The sequence below is a fragment of the Odocoileus virginianus genome, chromosome 5, assembly GCF_023699985.2.
Source record: "Odocoileus virginianus isolate 20LAN1187 ecotype Illinois chromosome 5, Ovbor_1.2, whole genome shotgun sequence".
NCBI lineage: Eukaryota > Metazoa > Chordata > Mammalia > Artiodactyla > Cervidae > Odocoileus > Odocoileus virginianus.
The window spans coordinates 80,210,836-80,230,302 of NC_069678.1; the positions used below are offsets into that span (position 1 = coordinate 80,210,836).

The 19,467-nt window shown below is 53.1% G+C and overlaps 1 protein-coding gene across 2 annotated transcripts; it reads right to left on the reverse strand.

The window, feature by feature from the left end:
- Nucleotides 1–6,019: 6,019 nt before the first annotated feature.
- On the reverse strand, nt 6,020–14,941 carry DMBX1 (diencephalon/mesencephalon homeobox 1). Of its 2 annotated transcripts, none has more exons than XM_020877146.2 (4): nt 14,779–14,941; nt 11,276–11,454; nt 10,668–11,016; nt 6,020–9,704 (listed from the first exon to the last, which is right to left on the reverse strand). In XM_020877146.2, the coding sequence occupies exons 1-4, from the start codon at nt 14,930–14,932 to the stop codon at nt 9,247–9,249; spliced, it is 1,140 nt and encodes a 379-aa protein (XP_020732805.1). In that variant the 5' UTR covers nt 14,933–14,941; the 3' UTR covers nt 6,020–9,246. The 2 variants fall into 2 exon arrangements, with proteins under 2 accessions (XP_020732805.1, XP_020732806.1); XM_020877147.2 differs by having other exon boundaries at nt 11,276–11,471; nt 14,781–14,937.
- Nucleotides 14,942–19,467: the final 4,526 nt, after the last annotated feature.

Genomic DNA, 19,467 nt, shown 5'->3' on the forward strand with positions numbered 1-19,467 from the left:
AGTTTGGTCAGACATCCCAGAACACTGTGAACAGACATATTCTGTGTGCCCCACTCCCACCCTCCCCCAGGCCAGGCCTGAGGAGGAGGAGGCAGGCTTCAGCTCAAATGAGGACAAACTTCCCAGTCAGGCCTGGGGCCGGCTGCCCTGCAAGGTAATGAGCTCCTTGTCCCTGCTGGTTTGTGGGCAGGGGCTGGGTGTTAGCGACTGCCCTGAATGGTGACTAGACTGGAGGGCCCCTGAGGATGTCTCTTCTGAGAACCTGTAGCAGGAGTCCCCAGACCAGTCACACACCAGATCCTGAAGTAGGCAACCCCCACCCTACCCTTGTCCATTCGCTTGGGCTTGGCAGGATCCTAGCAGCTGGAAGGGCAGAGAGGGAGAGGAGATAATAGACAGAAAGACTCCTTTTGCACATCCAGCTACTCCAGGTCCTGCCTGTGTACCTGGAGCTTCCACCCAGTCCCGCCAGGGGCTACAGTCCAAGCTATCATAGGGACTGAGGCCCAGAGAGGGACTTCTGTCATATCCCACAGTCTGAGAGGCAAGTCGGGGCTTGCTGGCTGACAGCCTTTCTCTAGGTGGCTCACCAAGAGCCTACTGAAGGTAAGTCTGAATTAGGCAAGCCTCTCAGGCGTCTTACTGGCCCTGCCTCCAGAGGGGCTGTGTATGCTGGGGGCGGACCCCAGGGCGAAGGAAGTGCTGCACCTGCTAAAAGAACCGAAACTTCTGTTCATCTCTCCCATGTTGTCAAGTATCCGTCTCACCCTAACCTGCCTTCTTCCTGAGGCACTAGGGCTCCTGTTTCCTGGAGTTCTCACCTCCGGGAGAATCTTAAGGTGAAAAAGAAAGTGTTCCCGCCCACCTGGCTGTCCAGCACATCTGTGTAGAGGCGAGGGATGGACAGGTTGACCTCTGAAGGACCCAGGCTTCCAGGTCTGCAGCCGCTCAGGTGGGGACGGCAACAAAGAGTAGCTTTGTGAGCACAGGCTTACACTCACACGCACTCGCACACGCCCCACATGAGCTCTTTCCAAGAACGGCTCTTCAAGCCTGATTGCCAAGATAAAGGAGCCACTGGGCGGTCAGCCCCCAGGAGGAAATATCGCTCCTGTGGCCTTTGTTGTTCAAAGGGCTTTGCGAAATATCCAGACTCCTCTTGGAATGGATCCTAGGCTGGGGTGGTGGTTTCCCCACAGCTGGGGATGTGGCTGAGGGTGGCACAGCCTCCCCAGCCTGGTAAGGGGAGGAGCACCCCAGGGGACCAGGCTTAGTGTCATCAGCAGCCGTGGCAGCGGTTTAATCCTTTGCTTCCATTATTAGCTCACTCGATTCCCACGAGCCAGGGGGGCAGATGGAGATCTCCCCATTTTACAGATGATAAAACAAAGGTTCACAGAAGCCTAGTTAGTTAAGTCGCCAAGTCGTGTCCGACTCTATGTGACCCCGTGGACTATAGCCCACCAGGCTCCTCTGTCCATGGGATTCTCCAGGCAAGAATACTGGAGTGGGTTGCCATTTCCTTGCAGCTCATTAAACAGCCCCACAGTGACTGACTGCTAGAAGTGTCTGTCTGACTTGGTACCAGTCCCAGACTCAACTCAGCCCTGCCCCCAATTAAGCTCTGCCCTGGCCCCAATCTGAGCCCGAACACTGACCTCTAATTGAACTGTGTCTTGCCCTGGACTGAGCCCTACCCTTTGCCCTGAATGATCCCTGATCCCAGCCAAACACAAAGCTTTGACCCTGGCCCCCTTCTGAGCCCTAGCTCTGGCTCCTAACTGATGTGCCCCAGGCTGATCCCTGATTCTAGCCTCAGACTTCTGGCCTTGTTCCAGACCAAGTCCTGATTCTTGCCTCGGATTGCCTCTCCTTTTAGCTATAAGCCCCATGAGACTAGAGACCTGTGCTCCTCATCCACTTCATCTTTGTGTATGTGTGATTATTCAAGTAATCTCTATTTTAACCACTAGACCCTCATAGGTCCAGGGAGGCTGGATCTAGTTTTGTTCACCAACACTTGTAGTAGTGTAACCTTAGCAGTAATAAGTATTTATCGAATATAAATGCCAGGCTTTGTGCTCAGTGTTTCACAGATGGTATTTCTTTTAAGTCTTTTGAAGTCACTGTTCTCATTAGACCATTTTACAGACTAGGACATTGAGCCCTGCAATGGCACTAGGAGGAGGTGCATGGAAGCGTAGTATGCTCTCAGCAGCTCCCTTCACCCATCACACCCAGCTGCCTGATGGGGGTGGACAGGGAAGACTCGGCTGTAAGATCAAGGGGAGGCATTCAGGCAGGTGGGAGAAGTTGAGATCTTTCCAGAGACTCTTGAGTTTCCAAAGCCACAGAAGGGCTGGGTGAGTCAGAACTCAGGGAGGTTGAGGTGAGGGAGTGAGAGCAGCTACATGACTGGTGGTGTGTGTGCGTGCTCAGTCGTGTCCGGCCCTTTGCGACCCCGTGGACCGAGTCCAGGGCAAAATGAAAATTCAGGGTCCTTTGTTTAAAAGTTGAAGATTTTTAAATGGAGACATCAGAACAACACAGGGCTTAAACTCAGGGGCCTGTGTGTCTCCCTAAGTGTCCCCCAGAGAGGAGATGTTGTGTGAGGATGGGTGTATGGGGTCAGGGAACATGGGTGTTGAATGGCAGCTCGGGCCCTGATCTGACTCTTGTGTGGGCATCTGGGCAGCATCTTCAGCAGGCCTCGGGCAGAGCTCATGAAGAATCTCGGGCACCAAGCTGGCAGCATAGCTGGGAGGCCTGTGTGTTGGTGGAGGGAGTTGGAGCCGCTGTCCCAGTGTTGGGGGGATGCTGTCTGGAGTGTGAGTGAGACAGGAAGAATGCACGTTTCAGGGAGGGGCAGGTGTACAGCCTCCTGGCGAGGCTGAGGACTTGTATGGGGTGGAGAGACAGACACCCTGAGATTGATGCAATGCAGAAGTCAGCATGTCCTGTGTGTGGTTATGACAGGAGTTGGGATGGGGGTACATGTGTCATGGGGAGTGTGGGAGTGTGTGGGGATGACTGTGGATGAGAATGTGTGCAAGAGCCCCACTTGCCCTCCTGGGGTTGGCCCTGTCCCTGTCATGAGGGGGTCTCAGGTGGTGATGTCCCCCAGCCCCCAGGTCTTGGAGAAGTCAGGTCCCCTCTGGAGACATTCCTGCCTGCATGAGCGGGGTGTGTGTGTGTGTGTGTGTGTGTGTGTGTGTGATGCGGCGAGGCGAGGTGTGCAGAATCACACAGCCACCTCCCAGGCTGCCGGGGTGATGCTGGGCCAGTGGTGTCAGGTTCCTGGTGGCGGGCCCTCCCTCCACAGCCCTCTGAGGGCCTTTGTTGGAAGTTCAGACAAACTTGTCAGGGGGGCAGGCAGGAGGCCGCCTCCTAATCGGCTTTCCCAGAAGGGAGAGGGGAATGAGGGATGGGTGGGGGTAGGCTCCAGGTCCAGCAGCTCTGTGGGAAAGGGGGGAGGGGCAGGCCCAACCCTAAAGAGGTCTGTCCTCCGGGACCCTCTCAGATGGTGCCCCTTCCACAGGCCCCTGGGGGAACCCTTGACTGAAGGGAGATGGGCCAAGGTCCAAGGAAATAAGGATTCAGGGGGAAACTCCAGGGAGCACCCTGCCTTTCTCATCTTGCCCGCTGTGGGCTGTCTGAGCACCTACTGCATGCTGGGCACAGACCACTCAGCCCCTCAACCTGCTCCAGACCCTTCCCTTCATCTCACCCAAGCCTCCCTGGAAGCAGACTGGATGCGGTTAATGATTCCCAGTCAATAGAAGAGGAAACTGAGGATCAAAGGCAACAACAGCTGGGAGCAGCTTGTCCCAGCTCTGTAACAGAATCTTTTTGGCTATGTAGTCAGTTTCCCTGAGGTCCCATCCTCGCCGTCCCCTGTGTGAGCTCGCTTAGTGACATGGCTTCGTTCTCCATCTCTGTTGACAACCGCCAAGGTGAAGCATGTGGATTCTGAGGTTAGCCGGGCTTTCACACCGTGGTTGGCCCATTACTAGCTGTGTGGTCATAGGCAAGTTATTTAACCTCTCTGTGCTTCAGTTTCTTTATCTATTAAATGGGGATAACAGTAATACCTACCACATAGCATTATGTGAGGATTAAGTGACTTAATATCTGTGAGGTGCCAGTCACAGAGAAAGTGCCATATAAGTACTTATTAAATAGATTAAAATCTAAAACAGTGTAGACAGGCCCCTGTCTTCCACCTTGATCCAGTACATCCCAATATCTTCCCTTGAACAAATTAAAGACACCCCAAAGATCAGCCTGAGCTCAGGATCATTCCCAACCCAGCCCAAGGTTCCCCTGCACCAAACCAGAGACTCAGAGCACCCTTGACCCCTCCCAAGCCTGTAGTCCCCATGGAAATTCTACTTCCTTAATCTCTCATCAGTCTGACCCCTTCTCCCACTCCTCCTCCCCTAGTCCACACCGATGCCACCCTCCTCTCATCAGGATGTGACAATGGCCTCCTCTCTGGTCTCCCTGCCTCTTCCAAAACCACCATTCAGCAAAGGTATGGGAGGGCAGAATTTCCTAAAATGCAAGTCTGATCCCCCCACTCCCCCAGCTCCTAATCTCCCTGGAGCTTGAGTTTCAGCTCCCAGCTTCCCTTTCCCTCCTCAGCCCCTGACACTACCCACCCCATCCTTGCCCTTGATCCCCATCACTTGGGACTCACCAGCCACAGGTCCTGCAGCTCTGTGGGTGCTACGCCTCCCAGGACTCTCTTCTCTCTTGCTCTCCTGGCGAACACTGGACCTACGGGACTCAGCCCCAAAGTCTCCCTCCCAAGGGGCCTTCCTGATCTCCCTGCGCTAAGTAAGCCAGGAACCCTACTTCCTGGAACTCTGTGCTCCCATAGTTTTCTATTTTTTGAACCCCAAATCACCCTGTTTTGTACTGTCTTGAGAGGACTTTGCCTTACTTGTTTCTATATACCCGGCACAGGGCCAGGCATACAGCAGGTGCTCAGTAAACGCTGAGTGCTTGAATGCTTTGAACTGCAGAGGTCCAAGGGCACCCTCTCCACCAGGGAAGGTGTGTACCTGGGGTGGAGATATGTAGGGGCAGGCAAGGCTCAGGTTTGGGAGGGGCGGTGGGAGATTTGGGGCAGACATTTGATCCACCAGCCCCTCCCAGGGAGGTAGGAAGACAAGGTGAAGGAGGTGATCCCCGCCCTAATCCTCAGCCCCACTGGAGAGAGAGGAATGTGCCTCCTAGGGTCCAGCAGTGACCTGGGAAATGGGGGGTGGGGCTGGCCAGGGCCCCGTGGGTCCCTGTGGCCTGAAGCACCTACACCCGCCCAACCCCCAAAGAACCCAGCAAGCAGCTTCCTGCACACCATTCATCCCTCCTGAGGGTCTCCTCCCAGAAAACTTCCAGAGGGGATTCTCACCCCCAAACCCAACCCTGAGCTTGCAACCCTGCTTCTGGCCCCGTGCCGACACCCTGGGGAACAGACGTGAAGGCTAAGTAGGGGAAATTGCTGGTCGTTTTTTCTTCTTGAAAAGAAGGACCTTCACAAATCCCCCGTCCATCCAGCCACCACAGCAGATCCTTCTTCCTCCTCTGCTCGCTCACCTCCGAGGACTAAAGAGCTCCCTACCTGCACAGGCTGCCCATCTCATTGGAGAACAGCCCTGGCTTTAGATCTAGTGTGCCTTCCTGTCGTTCCCACAGAAACTCTGTCTGCTCCATCCTACAGACCCATTCCCCAGCCCACCCCGAAACCCTCCTAGTGGCCCTGGACCCCCCGCTGCCCTACCACAGGTGCTTGAACGAGGACCAACAACCCAGAGGAGATGGAATCCTTCCCCGCCCAGGTCCCTCTGCTCCCTGCGACTCCCCAGAGGGCACTCCAGCCCCAGACAGGTGAGGGCCCTGGAGGAAGTAGCCAATCATGAGGCAGGTCTGCCTCCCTCCCCTACGGGCCACAGTGCTGAACCACCTGCTCAGTCCACTGCGGGCCCCTCTGGAAATGAACCTGGACTGCAGGCTGTGCTGCCAGATTCTCGTTTATTAGCCAAGTAGGACAAAGAACAGGTCACAACGTCACAGGCAGTCAGACAGACAGACAGAGGGGTACACGGGACAGAGTGTCATGCCGCACTCCGCAGGGGGTGGAGCAGGGGAGGGGGCACTTGAGTCTTGTTTTCTCAACTAACAGAATAAATAAATACAGTACACAGTGGTTTTGCCACGGGCTGGCACGACCTCTAAGCACAAAAGGTCACAAAACAGCTGGTTTGGAAAGCAGTCTGTACAACCCGCTGCTGCGGAGTCGGGGTGGGGGACCCAGGCCTGTGGACCATGCTCTGGGGAGGTGAGGAGGCGGGACACAGAGGCCTCGAGTGGGATGGAGAGGAGAGGAACGAGACCTTCCTGGGAAGGACAGTCAGAGCCTGACTCTCAGCCTGCAGGTGACCAGCCCGCTCCGGGAGAGGCTTCGGCCTCAGTCTCTGGTGAGGTGGGACAGTCCCCAGCTCATAAGAGGTGCAGGTGCTGCTTACACATAAGCTCCCCTCTTGCTCTCTAACTGCTTTCGTTCACCAAGGCTGGTCCCCTAAACTAGGTTGAGATCTGCCCAGGGAAGGGGACCACATACACTTTCCTTGCCTTCTCTGGGCTGGCGGAACTGAATGAAGAAGCCTTGAAAAAGCTCTGAGGGAAGCTAGGCTGAGCCAGAACATGACTCCAGGGTGGACTTGCTCCTTGGGAAATCTGGGGAGGCTTCTTGGGGTTGGTGGGCATGTCTAGAGCTACTGGATTCCTACGTGCAGTGATAGTCATATGCCTCCAGGGACAGGCAAAGAGCTTCAGTCCTCAGGCCTGGGCTAGATGAGATCTCTTTCATTTCAGAAACAGAACTTTCTGATCCCAGAGGATAAAACAGAAACCTCTTCTATCCACTAGAGTTGCTCTCTCTGCCTTCCTGTCTCCCTGCCTGTCTCTCCTCTGATCTCCGGTGGCTGTTAGATTCACCTTCCAAATCCCAGATACCCAATCCTGGTTCAATTAATCCCCCTGTTCAGAAACCCTCACCTCCCTGCCTTTGTCCCTGCCACATAGAAGTGAGGACTTTAACCTGGATTCAAGAACCTTGGCCCCACCTCTCATGAAGCCAGCCACCATTTCCCCATCATCCACATAGCCTCACTCCATTGCTTTGTTCAAATAGCTTTCCTGGCCCAAGCTACCATCCCCCTCACTTTTTCCCCATTCAAAGTCTTCTCCATTTGCCCTGGCCCAGAACTCATCACAGATCATGGGCATCGACTACTCTGCAAACCAGTCCTAACTGTAGACCCTCCTCTTCTCCCACTGGGAGAGAGACAAGCCTTAGGTATCTTTACCCTGGTTTTCAGATGCAGCTTCTCTAAGCAGGGGGTGGAAGCTTAGTGGTGAGCCACAAAGTGCTGGGTCTGGGGATCATGACCCAGAATCTGTGCAAGCCATTATTCTCCTCTTGCCCTGAGCCCTGAGCCTACATGAAGGCTTGGAGATGGGTGCCCACAGAGGCTGGACTAACACTCAGGAAAAGCAGGATCAAATCCAGATTGTCTCAACTCAAAGGGACCCATTACACTTACTGGGAAAACTGAGACCCAGAGACTGTGGCTGTGCCCAGGGAGAGGCTTGTGCCTGCAATACCCTTTGCTCCACAGCCATGCAACAATCATTCTCTAATTCAAACACTGTGCTTTGTGAGAGCCTTTTTGTGGTGGTTGTTAGATTAATTAAAAACCTCTGCCCTGCAAGGTTGAAAGCACAGATGTGTGGAACGTTAGAGCTGGATAGGATGTTACAGGCCCTCTAATCCAGGTAGGGAGTGGGCACAGGGGCTATGGGCTGACTCAAGGTCATACCGCTTTGAAAGGGAGTTTGCTGAGCTGGGCTGCTGGCCACAAATAGGAATACACCTTTCTGTGCCAGCGATTCGCTGGAAGCCCTTACTTCGACAGTGGGCTCTGAGGCAGGATGCCAGCTGAAGCCCTGAGACTCTGCATTGCCAATGGTGTGATCAGGAGGTGGAGGACCCTCCCTCCTGGCTCGGCCACACCCTGCCACGGACACTAACTGTGGAACCTCAGGCTTGGGGACAGAAGACCTTATTTCTCGAAGACACTTCTCTGAAAGCACCTGTGCCCTACTGCCTCCTGCCAACCAGGGAAGTTTTACCAGAGAGAGGTCTAGAGCCCTGTGGTCAGCCCTGGATGAATGCTGGCCCCGGGCTCCAGTCCTGGAGGTTTTATAGCCAGAGATGCTGTCCTTCTACCGTCTGCTTCAGCCTGACTCCTGACTCCACTTCCCTCCGTCTCAATCTGGGCTGGGGATGGGGAGGGGGCGTCTCAAAGCTAGAAAAGACAGAGAACATGCCTTTCTAGATACAGGCCAGGGTCGGGGGTGGGAAATAGGGCCCCCTCCTGCCTGCCACTGCAGTGGCTGCGGACTGGTAGTATCACTTCTACTGGAAGGAGAAGCTGCCTCAAGAGGGTGCGGGCGGGGAGGAGCCAGGAGATTGGGAAGAAGTGAAAGGAGAGGAACAGGAAGAAGCCAAAATGACTAAAACTGAAAAGCCATAACCCCAAACGAAACATAATTTGGGAACAGTCTACATCAACACAGCCAGCACCCAAGAAACAAAGCAGGGGCAGGAAGAAGAGACACGGTGGGGAGATCCAGAGAGGGGAAGACAGAGGCTGGGGAGAGGAGGAGGAGGAAAGGGGAGACAGAGAGAGAGGAGGGAAGGCCAGAGTGAGACGCAGAAGCTGTAGGCAGAGCTGGGGGGTGGCAGTGGAGAAGCGATGGAGCAGGGCAGGGGGCCTGGGGCAGGCAGGTGCCTGAAAATATAGCTTTATATATTTATATTTATATCTCACATTCCACACAGCAACTTACTAGGGGAGGAAGCAGGGGATGGGAGGAGGCGACACTGAGGCAGGGGTCTGGCCAGCGAGAACCTCTCACTCCCCGAGGAAAGCTGGGGGCACTGGCCTCTCACCTTCTCCCCATTCGGCCTCCGTGAGATCCAAGCAGGGCCATGCAGAGGGTGCAGGTGTGGGCTTCACTGAGGGCTGGAGCTGGGGAGGTGGGGGGACAGGAAGCAGGACTCCAAGGCCCCAGGATCCCTGGGCTCATGAGGTAGCTCCCTGAGAGCCATGTTGGGATGAACCTGGGGCTGGGCTGGGGGCGCCCGAGAGCCCTGGCTGCAGCGGGAGCCAGCAGTCAGTTAGGCAGCGTATCAAGTCCCAGGGATGCTGCATGCTGCTTGGCCCGAAGCCGCAGGTTCTCGATGCTTGTGGTTTTACTGTTCAGGGCGGCCGAGGCAGGTGCCAGGCCTGCAGGGGGCGCAGGCAGCAGTGGGGACCCCCACACGCCCTGGTGGGCAGCGGCGGCCGCTGACAGCGACTGGTAGTAGGACTGGCAGTGCAGTGATCCCAGCGGGGCCACGTTAACGCCCAGGTAGGGCACAGCAGCAGCGGCGGCGGCTGCAGCGGCAGCGGGGGCCGGGCCCCCCACTTCAAAGGAGGAGTAGTGCACCAGGTTGTTGGTGGCAGCCATGTGCTGGCGGAACTGCTCCTGCAGACGGAAGAGGCTCAGCGGGGAGGAGGAGTAGGAGTGGGAGGGGCCCAGGAGGCCAGCCCCCGGGGCTGCAGGCGTCAGGGCCAGGGTGCCCGGGGAATCTGCAAGCAGAGAATCAAGAACCGAGGACTCAGGACAAGAGCACTGGTCTGCCAGGAGGGGCTCCCCCTCGGCCTCGCCTCCCCCGTGGCGCTGTAGACAAGACGAGCTGTGGCTGAAATCATACCCACCCATCTCAGCCAGGGCTTCCCCTGAAGCCACGGTGTCCCCAGAATCCTGGGAGGGAGGGACCCAAGCTTCCTGACAGCATGGGCTCTGCCAGGGCCCTCATAACTGACGTCTTAGGGAGTCTCCTTTTCTTGTTTTGGTTTTTGTTGTTTGTTGGGTTTGGTAGAACAAAAGAGTTCTATTGACTCTCAAAATCTTTACAACAGAATCAGATTAACATGGGGAATGGCTGAGCCATAAGCAGTAATACAGAAGTGTCCCACTCCAAGACTCCTGTTCTTTCCAAGGGTTTGCCTCCCCTTTCCCTTTCCTGTCTGTGGTTCCCCTTCGCCTCCAGCTCTCAGCTCACAGCCCCTTCCCCTCCCTGCCTGGATGCAGGGTTTGTGACTGAGATAATGCTTCCTGCCAGAGCTCTGCTCCTTCAAAAAACACAGCCCGGAGTCTGCTACATTTGGGGATCTCTGGTACTCGTATAGCACTCACCCAATATGTACTGGTACATCTGTACTGTTGTTAAAATACTGGACTGATAAATAGCTTCTACCCTAAGCTCTTCAAGTATCCCTCCCCTGCCACACAGCCCCCCACCCCCACCCCACCCCCGCCGCCACCAAATTCCCTTGACCTTGCCAGGATTCAGAGACTAACGGGGGATCACCTGGCACGGACCTGCTATGGCCGTGTCTTTTCTCTGGGTCAGGGCCAGTGCCATGTGTCCAGGGTTAACTCTATCTCTGCTCTGACACCCCTGGCAGAGCCAGGCCCCTGGGCGGCTAGACCTGGCCATTCTCCCTAGGCGGGGCCCCAGACCAGCCATAGCCCCTGCCAAACCTCACCTGCCTTGGGGCTGCCCCTCTTGCAGCCCAGCCCCTTGCTCTCAGCCCCAGGGCTCTTCTCGGTCTTGGGATCCTCAGTCCCTGCCCGGGGGTCTTCCTCCCGGTCCAGCTGGTCTTCAGGGGCCGACTCACTGGCCGACTGCTCAGACAGGCTCAGGTGAAGCTCAGCAGGGGGGTCACTGCTGGGCAAGTTGGGGGGCTGGTCAGTCTCCAGCTGGGTGTCTGGGGTTGGGGCCTCAGTCTTGCCTTCCCCATGGGATCCCTCAGCCTCCTTCTGCTTCTGGAGCTGCTCTTTCTGCAGGCTGCGCTGCTTCTTCCGGAACTTGGCCCTGCGGTTCTTGAACCACACCTAGGGACAGGGAGAGGAGCAGCAGGAATGGGAGGGGATGCAGTACAGTTGTGGAGCAGGGTGCTCCCCAAGGGGATGTGCAGGATAAGGTCGCCCCGCCCTCTGGGAAACACGCACCCACAATCCCTTCCCCAGCTCCCCTCCTGTCACTGTAGTCATTCATGGAGACACCAGGTGCAGTGTGAAATGTTGGCTCCTGGACAGTGGGAAGCCAGACTGATGAGTTGGTGCTTGTCTGCAAGGTCTAGCTGGGCCCTACCTGCACCCGGGCCTCAGGCAGGTTGGTGCACATGGCCAGCCTCTCACGCATCACCACGTCCGGGTAGTGAGTCTTCTGGAAGGTCTTTTCCAGGGCCTCAAGCTGCTGAGCCGTGAATGCTGTGCGGCTGCGACGCTGTTTGCGGTGCTGGGAGCCATAGCGGGCCTCCAAGATGATGTCTTGAAATGTACAGCCGTTGGAGGGCAAGGAGAGGGGGCCCATTTAATTATGGGAAATAGGTTTTAAATCTTACCCTGCTCTGACCCACTGTGGTCCTGCCAGAGTTAGAACCTGGTCTCTTCCCCATGGAAATCACCCATGTCCTCTCCATGTAGCTGGATTTTCAAGATCACTCCACACTATCTTTCACTATCAGGCCCACTGAACTCTAATTCATCTCTAAGAATGGCTGTTAGGAATATGCCTGAGGGGGATCTTCCTTATTTGAGGTGGGGGGTGGGCGGGCTTTACCCTAAAATCCATAAGTGAAAGTGAAAGTGAAGTCACTCAGTCGAGTCCGACTCTTTGTGACCCTATGAACTGTAGCCTACCAGGCTCCTCCATCCATGGGATTCTCCAGGCATGAATACTGGAGTGGGTTGCCATTTCCTTCTCCAGGGGATCTTCCCTACCCAGGGATCGAACCCATGGATCTAATCCAGGTCTCCAGCATTGGAGGCAGACGCTTTAACCTATGAGCCACCAGGGAAGCCAAAATTCATAAAGTCCTAGAATAATAAGACATAATATTCTGAGAGTACATGATGCTGTCAATTTGGAAGTCCATGTCACAAAGGTTCTAGAGCCAATGACCCTTAGATTCTGGATACCAACAGAATACCGCCCTGACCATGAGAAGCCAGGCTGTAAGCTTGGGACCTATCTGCAAGGTCTTGTTAGCAGGAGTCTGATTGAGTAGATGGAATTCACTGGCTCTTGATCCTATGTCCTCTGGCTATGAATTTCATCATCCCAGTTGGCCTATGAGTCTCTGATGGTAGGACCTGAGACCTTGGTTTTATATCTTCTCAACAGAAAGGCTGGCTCTGGCAGGGCTGGCAGCCTTAGAAAGGCTGGTTGCATGCAGTCTTGGCCCTTCTAGCTGCTTTCTCCAGGAGGTAAGGACAAAGAGAGCAGGTACTAACCACCACCAGAGGCTAGGAGAGGAGACAGGCCTGATAGACCACAGATTCCACGGTCCTGCCCAAGTGCTGAGAACGGAACCTCCCAGCATATATATCTGCCTGGAGTTGCTGTCTACCCTCCTGCTCTTCCCTGATAGCTCAGTTGGTAAAGTATCTGCCTGCAGCGCAGGAGACCTGGGTTCGATCCCTCGGTAGGGAAGATCCCCTGGAGAAGGAAATGGCAACCCACTCCAGTATTCTTGCCTGGAGAATCCCATGGACAGAGGAGCCTGGTGGGCTACTGTCCATGGGGTCACAAAGAGTCTGACATGACTGAGCAACTTTCACTTTCACACTCCTGCTCTTCTGCTTGACTAGTCCCAGGAGGATGGACAGTTAACTTCTCTTTCCCGGCCTCCCACCACCCATAAGCGAGCCCTGGACTATCTATGCTGAAGGGAACCCAAGCTGCGTCAGCCTTTGCACAGGGCCACCTTCACTTCAGGGACTGGAAAGTCAACTCAACACTCTAAACAAGGAAGAAGGAGCAACTGGGTCTCCAGGAAGCCTCAGGCTTTGGGCTGCTCCTTCTTCAATGTAAAGAGGGAGCTCTGAACCCCTCACAAACCAGCACTAATCCCAACCTGGGCTGAGCCCCAAGCTGATGCTGGTTACACTGGAGAAGGGGAAGGAGAGAACCCCTCTCAGTGGAACCCTGGGTGCGGGAGTAACAGCTCAGCATCCTGCTGCTGGTTCCAGGGGCTGCAGGTGAGGGCAGGGGGTTGCTGCCTAGGAGACCAGGCTGTCTGCACCATCAGCAAAACCTCCTGGAAGTCAAGGCCTTCATACGAGGGCCCGCCTGGAGCTCGTGTGCCTCCTTCTTTAAGATTAGAGGGTTGGTGGGAGCACTGAATACTCCACTTCCTCTGTCCCTGACCTTTCCTCTCTGAGCCCTGGAACATGGTCAGGATCTACAATGTCACCACCAGGCCGGGCACAGGGAACTCACTCCAAACCAGAGAAGCAGCCATAGCCGGGCAGGCCCGCACACACATTGCCACACTGGAGACTGATGCTCATCCACAGAAGGTGACCAGGGGCTCAGTTTCATCCTCTGAGCCCTTCCCAGAGCCTTGCAGGGTCTAAAGTAGTAGAAGTGGCTGCCCCTCCCGTACCCAGACCTCACAGCTCATTGCATTTCTGTGCCTTTCTCATGCTAGTCCCTCTTCCTTGCCCTTTTAAGGCTGTTCTCCTGCCCCATGCTCTCCAGGAAGCCCTCCCTGACCGCACCAGCTAATCACGCTTATCTGGTCTGCTGCACCACTTGATCCTGGCCACATTCTTTCTGCTGTGCCCTCTCATAGCTATATGGGCACCTGGTATCCCTGGAAGTACCCTAAAGCCCTCCCAGGACCATCTGGCACAGGCCCAGAGCAGTTCATCTGCTGCTTGAGGTTTGGCCTGGGAGAGGATGGGGTGGGTGGCCTCACCTCTCAGGAACTCACATTCCCCACCCAAGCCATCAAATCCTTGCCACATTCACTGAGGCACTCTCACAGCAGAGCAACCATGGGAGAATGGGAGTTGGGGGGACAAGGCTGTAGCTCCCTCACGGGCGCTTCCCATAGGACCTGGATAATAATTTCCTCTGAGCACCTACCAGTCCCTGCTGAATGCCCTACATGTGTTACCTCAAGTAACAGGCACACCGTCCTATGGAATGGGCCCCACCAGGTTCCCTGTTTATGAACGGGAAGCTGAGGCTCAGAGAAGAGAGGAGAGCAGGCACACCCTACAATGATGGCAAGTCTGAGACTTCAAAGCTCAGATCTTTAGCCATAAGGTCCCATTCTAATCTCCCACCCCAGCCCTACCTAGATTTAGCCTCACTGAGCCTCCGTTTCCTTGTCCATACAATGGAGATAATAACCTCCCTTTACTGGAGTTGGATGGTTTAATGCACAGAGAGAAAGAGCAACTCATGCGGTGCCTGGCCACACAATCAGTGATCAAAATGTGGGCGCTGTTACAGAAGTGGCTCCCGGGGCACTCTGGCCACTTCCCAGCTGGAAGGCTCTGGGCTAGTCCCTTACCTCCTACCTCCGTCTCTCCACCTGTGAGAGGCTATTGGGCCCCTCCCTCAGAGCACTGTTAAGGAAATCTGAAGGAAAGCACAGGCCAGGCCCAGGGCCCTGGCAAACATGGGTGCTCTGGATACGCACACAGATTTTGAATTGACATCTCCCTGTGCCATACGTGACCTGGGTCCTCCTGAATTTCATTCCCAGTGCTCCCTCCTGCCTTCACCTTCCAAACAGAGCCTTGTCCCCCAGATTTCTCCTCCACCCTGCAGCCCCCATCCCCACAAACGGCCCTTACCAGCCAGGCGCTCGGCCAGTGTGAGCGCATGCACCGAAGGCCGGTAGTCGGGGGCGTGCTGGGCCTGCTGGGCCGCCTGCTGGTGCAGGTTGTACATGGCGCTGAGCGAGTTCATGGCATGCAGCGAGTAGCCATTCACCCCGTAGTGCTGCATCACGGCATGTGCCTGCAGACGGGCGAGAGAGAGGGGACATGAGGCCATGTGGTCACACTCTACCCTGGGGGAGACACCACCCCTCGCCCAGACCTTGGATGCCCACCTCACCCCTGAGCTTCTGCCACCTCGTGGGAAAGAGGCCCACCTTGCCCACAGCTAAGAGCGAGAGGGCTCCTGCCTCTATTTATTTATTCATTCAGCCACTCATTCATTGATTCATGCAGCAGGACTTGTGTAGGGCTTAATGCTCTGGGCTCTGGAGTCAGATTGCCTGAGCTGGACTCTCCACCCTGCCACCTGCAGGCTTTCTGGCTTTGAGTAAGTCACTTAACTTCCCTGACCTTCAGTTTCTCCATCTGCAAAATGGGGTGAGTAATAGTACTTATTTCGTGGGGTTGTTGCAAGGATTAAGAGAAGCCTTTACAATAAACAGGGTTTGGTATATAGGGTATGCTTGAACACGTTAATCATTGGGATTCAACAATCTGTTTGCTACTTCATTCTTCATTCACCATCTTCGTTCTTCATCTCTTCATTAATCACCCAGGCACCTACTAATTTGCACCTCACACACATATTATTTGTTCAACAAAAAGCCAAGGAGGCTCACAGGGAGCCATGTCCAGAGCTGGACTGGAGTGACTCCAGTCACTGGACTCAGTGAGGCATTTGCTCTGGTGAGATAATGGACTACAACCCTCATGTGCCACACAGCTGTAAGAACACGGTTACTATGACTGTCATGTGCACACAGCCATTGCCTCCCTGTATTCTCACCATATGCCCAAGAAGCAAGCAGACCTAGAGCAAATGAACTCCATTTACAGATGAGTCTACTGAGGCTTGGAGAAAGAGCAGTGATATGTTGAGGTCACACAGACCATGCAGGGCCTCCTCCACCCCACAGATGAGGCTGCTCCTTCCAGCCTCATTCTTTGGCTGCCAAAAAATGCACATCAGAGAGTACATCCCTTCTGCTGAGGTGGCTCAGATCGGCACGAGGCTGCCAGGGCCCCACCAGCCCCAGGGCTCCTCCAGACCCTCCCAGTCCTTATGCCCACCAAATATTGGCCTGAAGTGTCAGTTTTGGAACATGGACCATTTGACAAAAGAAAGACCATGTCCAGGTATTTCGGCTCCCTACACTCACTGAAGTGGACATATCACCAAACATCCATAGCACACACACATGTACACATGCACACACATACTTCATGCACAGATACACATATGCAGACACTCTTCACATAAGTAGTCATACTCACACACAAATTCATCAACAATCACAAACGCAATGTCATTATTCGCACAGTTCCACACATAGACATTCTCACAGATGCCTATCCACATAGCAGATGTATCTACACACAAACCTGACACTCATACACATTCATATATTACACATAATCATTCAGCAGAGACTCATTAAGCACCCACCTACTAAGCACCAAAGTCCTTGCCTTCATGGAATTTTTTTGGCCACACTGAGAAGCATATAGGATCTTAGTTCCCCGACCACGGATCGAATCCATGTCTTCTGCAGTGGAACTGCAGAGTCTTAACACTGGATCACCAGGGAAGTCCTGCCTTCATGGAATTTACCTCCCAAGCAGGGAAGGTTATAAAACCAATAAACCTATATAATAAAGTCAGACAGGAATAAGTACTCTGAAGAAAAACAGGGCAGAGGAGGAGCATATCAAGAGGAAAGGTGAGGCTATTTTAGAACGTATGGTCAGGAAAGGGATCTCTGATATTCAAAATAAGCCACATGAATCTTATTGGGGTGGGGGGGAGACTTTTCAGGTAAAAGGAACAGCAAGGACAAAGTCCCTGAGGAATGAACAACTTGGTGTGTATGTGGAACAGCAAGGAAACCAGGGTAGCTGGAGCTCAGAGGGTGAGGGGGTCAAGTGGATGAGACGAGGTGTGAAGGAGAGAAGGGGCCAGATCCCAGGGGGCTTCATGGCCCAAATAAGGAGTTTGAGTTTTATCCTGAGTATGATGGGAAGCTCCTGGACAGTCTTGAATAACATGATTTGTTGTTAAAAGCTCACTTTGCTGCTGTATGGAGATCAAACTGCAGAGGGGTCAAGAAGAGAAGTGGAAAGTCCAGGCCACTACAGAATCCAGCCCAGCAACCAAAGGGCCTTCCACTCGGGCAGGATGGGTGGAGATGGGGAGAAGTGGTCAGAGTCAGGATATGGTATGAAGGCAGAATTGACATGACTGCTAAAAGGTTAGTTTTAAGATGTGAGGAAAAGAGGGCAAAAAGATGACTCAAGTGGACTGGGCTATTGAGTGAAGATGAAATTAAGATACTTGCTCCTGGGAAAAGCTATGACAAACCCAGACAGCATATTAAAAAGCAGAGGCATTAATTTGCCAACAAAGGTCTGAAAAGTCAAAGCTATGGTTTTTCCAGTAGTCATGTATGGATACGAGAGTTGGACCATAAGGCTGAGTGCCAAAGAATTGATGCTTTTGAACTGTGGTGTTGGAGAAGACACCTGAGAGTCCCTTGGACTGCAAGAAGATCAAGCCAGTCCATCCTAAAGGAAATAAGCCCTGAATATTCATTGGAAGGACTGATGCTGAAGCTGAAACTCCAATACTTTGGCCACCTGATGCAAAGAGCCAACTCACTAGAAAAGATCCTGATACTGGGAAAGATTGAAGGCAGGAGAACAAGGAGACTAGAGGATGAGACAGTTGAATGTCATCACCAACTCAATGGACATCAGTTTGAGCAAGCTCCGGGAGTTGGTGAAGGACAGGGAAGCCTGGTATGCTGCACTCCATGGGGTGGCAAAGAGTCGGACACGACTGAGCCACTGAACAACAACTGAGTGAAGATGGATCTTTTCCTGAATTGCAAGCTCTCAGGGAGAAGCAGGTCTGGGAAGGGGTGGAGGAGAATGAAACCAGGCCTTGGGGGGACATCGTTGTTGCTGCTGTTTAGTCGCCAAGTCATGTCCAACTCTTTTGTGACCCCATAGACTGTAGCAAGCCAGGCCCCTCTGTCCATGGGATTTCCCAAGCAAGAATACTTTAGTGAGTTGATGTTTCCTTCTCCAGAGGAATCTTCCTGAACCAGGGATAGAATGCATGTCTCCTGCATTGGCAGGTGGATTCTTTACCACTGAGCCACCTGGGAAACCTTTTGGGGACATGATAGGTATAAAATATGACTGACTTCCAAGTAAGAGTGTTAGAATGGGGGCAGTTCCCTGGTGGTCCAGTGGTTAAGACTGTGTACTTCCATTGCAGGGGGCATGGTTCAATCTCTAGTTGGGAAACTAAGATCTCACAAACCGCACAGCACCACTAGAAAAGAAAAAAAAAAAAAGAATGTTAAATTGGTAACTGGATATACAAGTTGGGAGCTGAGGTTTGGGTTTATAGGTTTCTGAGTGGACACTCACACAAGACACCTACTAATGACAGTTACTCACAGAATCCTACTCCATGCACCATAGACATGACCCCAAAGGCAGAGATCAGGGAGAAGAGAATTATGGTACAGAATACAATGTTTAACCATTTGTGTAACAGAATATACCATAAGCAAAGCTAAAAGGCAAACAACAAACCTGGGAGAGAACTTGCCATACATGACATAGCAAATCTGACCAAAAAATAAATAGCACAACTAAAAACAAAAGAGAATACCCATAACATATAAAGAGCTCTTATATAGAAACAAAAAGATGGTCACCTTAATAAAAGACGAGCTAAGAACTTCCCTGGCGGTCCAGCGGTTAAGAATACACCTGCCGATGTAGGGGACTCAGGTTCCATCCCTGGTTGGGGAACTAAGATCCCACATGCTTTGGGGAAACTAAGCTCACATACCGCAACTAGACTGCAATTACAGAGACTATACACTCTGGAACCCATTCTCTGAAATAAGAGAAGCCCACACACCACAACAAAGACCCAGCACAACCGAAATAAAAAATAAAACACAGGCTAAGTAAATGAGGAGACAACTAATTAAGGAAGAAAAATAGCTGTCTGATAGGTGACAAAAGAGCTCAGCCTTCCTTGTGACCAAAGAAATAAAAATAGAAACAATAAAATAAGAATTTTTACCAGTTTAGCAAATACAAAGAAAAACGATTACGCAGGGTTATTGAGGGGAGTGGGAAATGGTCCTTCTCCTACCTCACTGGCAAAAGAGCTCTTTCGTCCCTGCATCAAAAGCTTTTAGAGAGAGCATCTCTGGACTCAACAATTCCATTTCCAGAAATTTATCCTTCAAGTATGCAGAGATATGGATATAAGAATATTTATGATGGTTCTGCTTATGATGGCAAACAACTGGAATCCTCACTGTCCATATACAGAGGATTAGTTCAGTAAATGAGGAAACAGTCACGAGCGCCACAGAAGACGGAGCCACGGTTTAAAACAATGATGTGTATCTGTATGTGCTGATGCTCACAGTATATTGTTGAGTGAAAGAAATAGGTAACAGTATGCATGCGGTGATCCCATTTCTGTAATGTATGTATATATAAATATGCAGA